Source organism: Protomyctophum parallelum (assembly GCF_964188405.1).
Source record: "Protomyctophum parallelum genome assembly, chromosome: 19".
NCBI lineage: Eukaryota > Metazoa > Chordata > Actinopteri > Myctophiformes > Myctophidae > Protomyctophum > Protomyctophum parallelum.
This window is the reverse complement of record NC_139717.1, coordinates 17,885,577-17,890,158: the sequence shown is the minus strand read 5'-3', so window position 1 is coordinate 17,890,158 and position 4,582 is coordinate 17,885,577. Positions and strand designations below refer to the sequence as shown.

At 49.8% G+C, this 4,582-nt stretch overlaps 1 protein-coding gene across 2 annotated transcripts in view; it reads right to left on the bottom strand.

Moving 5' to 3' along the window:
• Positions 1 to 1,436, bottom strand: part of nkain2 (sodium/potassium transporting ATPase interacting 2) — a gene marked incomplete at its 3' end in the record, with an annotated part of 150,617 nt that extends 149,181 nt beyond the window's left edge. For both annotated transcript variants that reach the window (XM_083790696.1, XM_083790697.1), the window contains exon 1: positions 1,293 to 1,436. In XM_083790696.1, coding sequence (XP_083646822.1) covers positions 1,293 to 1,346 — 54 coding nt within the window. In that variant the 5' untranslated portion in view covers positions 1,347 to 1,436. The remainder of the gene's footprint in view (positions 1 to 1,292) is intronic.
• Positions 1,437 to 4,582: the final 3,146 nt, after the last annotated feature.

Sequence of the window (4,582 nt, the reverse complement as noted above, 5' to 3'; positions counted from 1 at the left end):
CCTGTTCAAACAGACACAACTCAATCAGGACATCATCAGAGACAGACATCAATGCATTTTGGTCCAACCGTACATGTGTAGACACGTACATGCGTGTGTACACACGTACCTACGTACAGTAACTGCCAAATCATAATCACCACCACCATCCAGTCTATACCCAGCCTAGCCCCTCTCGGAACCCCCTGGGTCAGCCCAATCCGAACCGGGCTGACCCGTAGGGTCCGTGTGCGTTACTCTTTTTCGTATGGGAATGTCGGAACGCGGACATAAATATGCTCGGTAACATCGTATCTGCAGCGTTTGACTGCCTTTTTTTGTTTGAGTTATTCTGAATTTGTGAACTATAAGTACCTATACATACCGCTGCGAATATCTCCTGTGGCGCGGAAGCCGTTAAGTATTTTTAATCTATGTTTGACCGATTTGAAAGCTTGGATTCTTCTTGTTTATTTACCGTTCATTGTACCGCCTCCCGATGTGCGGTTGGCTTGTGCCAGCTACGTTCCTGCCTCTGATCTGCTCTGTCATGGCTATAGCGCCACTAGCTAGCCAGATAGGCGGTACAATGAGGTGTCAATAAACAAGGAAGGAAAAGAAGAATCAAAGCGACCAAATCGGTCAAACAAAGATTAAGAATACTTAACGGCTTCCGCGCCACAGGAGATATTCGCAGCGGTATGTATAGGTACTTATACTTCACACATTCAGAAGCCCTCACACGAAAAAAAGTCGTCAAAGAGTGCAGACAGGCGTTATCCACGGTGTTTATGTTTTATTTATGTCCGCGTACCAGGTGGCAGGTTAGAGCTGGAACAGGACCCCATGGTCTGGGTCTAAAAAATGTCAGAAACTTCAGTACCATTGGGTTCTGCTTGTAGGGCTATACCCAGCCCATGGATAAGTGGATGGAAACCTGCACCTAAGTATCCATGGCTATACACTTGGTCGCAGGACAAAGTATTTAGGGATCCTGAAGCCTGATCTACATGAAGGCTCAGCGCTTTGCCATGCCAAGAGTTGAGCTTGTGTAGAGAATATCTGCTGTTTTATAACATTTCCTGCATAACTTTTTTTTTACTATGATGATTATGCCCAAAGTAGGGAAGCCATGATGTTGACAGTGAGTAACAGTAAATCTGCCAATCAATCAACACATGCGCGCACACGAACACACACACACACACGCACGCAGCCACACGCACACATGCACGCAGCCACACACACACACACACACACACACACACACACCACAGTATGAAGGAAGGGCATAGTAAATTCGTGATTCTTACCAGCTGCATTCCGCAGATGAAGGCGAGGGTACACCTGCCACTACAGCACCCCATGATGCTGCTACTGCTGCTGCCCTCTGCCCCGGACAGTCCCAGTCTGGACAGTATAACTCCAAACACCACCGCGATCCACTCAACGGGATCTCCTCCTCCCAAAAAGAGTCCTCTGTCCACTCCTCACACACACCGCCGTGTGTGCAGAGGCTGACCAGAGGCCCCCCCCCCCTCCTCCTCCTCCTCCTCCTCTATCTATACCGGCCTTCTGGTGGTCTCTCGCCGAGGAAGGTTCAGATCAATGTCTGGTGACAAACACCTTGGTTATCCTCCAGAGAACAGTGGGTGGTGGTGTCCAAGCTGTCTCTCTCTCTGTCTCTCCCAGAAGAATAGTCGTCTCGTAGCCTAGTAGCCTATGAGTTAGACTACAGGACATGGGAGGGGGGGAATAGAAACTTTATGCCAATGGAGGAGTTTACAACTTTACATGTTTGCTTGATTCAGTCTGACATGGAAACTCCTACTACTGTAATACAGCCTTCCTACTAATCTGATGTTGTGGTTGATGATGGAGGGTGGTTGGGTTCCAGGTCAGGTCACAGCAGCTGTTTTTAAAATCCACTTGACAACCAGCTTGACGGATCCTCAAAATATGCCCAAAAATAAAAGTTTGTGGTCGACATTAAAAAGAGATTATAATCCCAGATTTAGAAGTGTGCGTCCTCCTCCTCCTCCGATCCGCGTGGAAAAACCAACCGCCGTCTCCTCTCCTCCCGTTCCGCCCCAGAGGGTGTGTGTGTACCGTGTGCGTGAGTGCGTGCGTAGCGTGGGGGGGGGGGGGGGGGGGCACACGCATCAGGGCGAGCAGCTGGCACGCATCAACACCATAGAGTCCTGGTGTTGGCCATCACGTTAATTAGCGACATTATCACAGCAAAATATGATAATGAGGGGGACTCTCTCTCTCTCTCTCTCTCTGAGATTATAAACCCGGATTAGGACCCGATTTGAAGATAATAATAAAAATACATAAGGGTGAGATATAAATACTAAACGTTGCCGTTTATTTTAATGGAAGAGGCGAAGTGACGGTATAGGCTACTCCAAAGCGAACCAAAAGCATGCCCCAAAAATACGTCCGTTTATATCCTCCCCTATAACAATAACACCACGGCACGTGCTATAGGCTAATAATAATATGAATCCACAAAGATAATGTGATGATAATAATAATAATAATGTCGTCGTTCTGTCCTCCTCAGATAAATAAACGCCAGTTATAGTGACTGTGTGTCAACATCACCAGCTACAGTGGAGAAGGACGCTGCCAGCCAGCCTGCGTGTCTTCTCTTGTTGTGTGCGTTGTTCATTCGGTAGAACGTCTTGGTCTCCGCTCTTTCCACCACACCGACCGACCGACCGCCGGGTCCTTTTAACGGTGCTGTGCAGGCTGCCAGCCCCGCGACCAGAGCACTCACCGACCGCCTTTTGTCCGCCCGCTGCCCGCTGTATGACTGACTGGGACTGCTGCTCCGGTGCTGCTCGCTTCGGGAGAGACTATAGGGACACCGTTTTTTTTCCGACCGATACAAAACAAAAAACACTCAACGTAAAGAAAGGAAGGAAGGTCGTTTGAAAATGACGTTAATTAGAAATGAGCTTATATAACGTCGTGTCAGTTTGTTTAGGTACTGGGTATTGTGACGGAGGACTGGAAGGCTGTTGTTAAAAAAAAGCGGGACAACAATAGAATGGACCTATATCTGTCTATCGGACCGAGTGACAACCAAACGAAACGGCAACAACCTCACGAGCAGAGCTCTCCTCTCCTCTCTCTGCGCGCTGCCATCTGACGCGCCAGATTGAACCGTGGGGGGCGCGCGCACTGTTCCGCTCAGCGGGGGGGATCGAGAGACAGAGAAAGAAGGGGAGGGCATAAGTGAGAGAGAGGGAGAGAGAGAGAGGGGGGGGGGAGGAAGAGAGACAGATAAAGAGGAGGGAAGGAGGGGGGGGGAGACAGAGAAAGAGGAGAGGAGGGAGGGAGAGAGAAAGAGGAGAGAGGGAGGGAGAGAGACAGAGAAATAGGAGAGAGAGGAGGAAGGGAGAGAGAGAGAGAGGGGGGGGGGGAGACAGATAAAGAGGAGGGAAGGAGGGGGGAGAGAGACAGAAAGAGGAGAGGAGGGAGGGAGACAGAGATAAAGAGGGAGGAGGGAGGGAGAGAGAAAGAGGAGAGAGGGAGGGAGAGAGACAGAGAAAGAGGAGAGAGAGGAGGAAGAGAGAGAGAGAGAGAGAGAAAGGAGGGAGGGAGGAAGAGACCGAGAGAGAGGAGGAAGGGAGACAGAGAGACAGAGAAAGAGGAGAGAGAGGAGGGAGGGAGAGAGAGAGAGAGATAGAGACAGAGAGAGAGAGAGAGAGAAAGACAGAGCAAGGGGAGAGAGAGGAGGGAGGGAGGGAGAGAGAGAGAGAGAGACAGAGAAAGAGGAGAGAGAGAGAGAGAGAGAGAGATGAAGAGACAGAAAGAGTGGCATGAGAGAGGGGGAAGAGAGAGAGGGAGAGATAAGACATGTAGAAAGAATGGAGAGAGGGGCGGGAGGGAGGGATGGAGCAAGAAGATGAGAGGGAACGGAAGAGAGAAGTGAATAGAATAGAAGAGGAGAGGAGAGGAGAGGAGAGGAGAGGAGAGGAGAGGAGAGGAGAGGAGAGGAGAGGAGAGGAGAGGAGAGGAGAGGAGAGGAGAGGAGAGGAGAGGAGAGGAGAGGAGAGGAGAGAAGAGAAGAGAAGAGAAGAGAAGAGAAGAGAAGAGAAGAGAAGAGAAGAGAAGAGAAGAGAAGAGAAGAGAAGAGAAGAGAAGAGAAGAGAAGAGAAGAGAAGAGAAGAGAACAGAACAGAACAGAACAGAACAGAACAGAACAGAACAGAACAGAACAGAACAGAACAGAACAGAACAGAACAGAACAGAGATGGCCGGTGACGGTGCAGCAGCTGCTCTCAGGACCTTGGCCTCATAAGCGAGCCCTTCTGTCTCCCAGTCGGGCCAGTCATCTCTTGGTCCACAAAGAGCGTGCTGCCATGCAGCCTGCCATTGATTGCTGAGGAGCAGCAGCCGTACGGCTGAGCACTTTAAAAGCATCACTGAAAACACTTAAGGGGCCTTCCGTGGATTGCAAACAATGCACAGGAACAAACTATAATCTTTTATGGACAGGAACAATGATAGTCTTCTCGTTTGTTTCCCTGCCATTTTCCTCTGTGCTGTGCTGTGGACGGGTGTGTGTGTGTGTGTGTGTGTGTGTGTG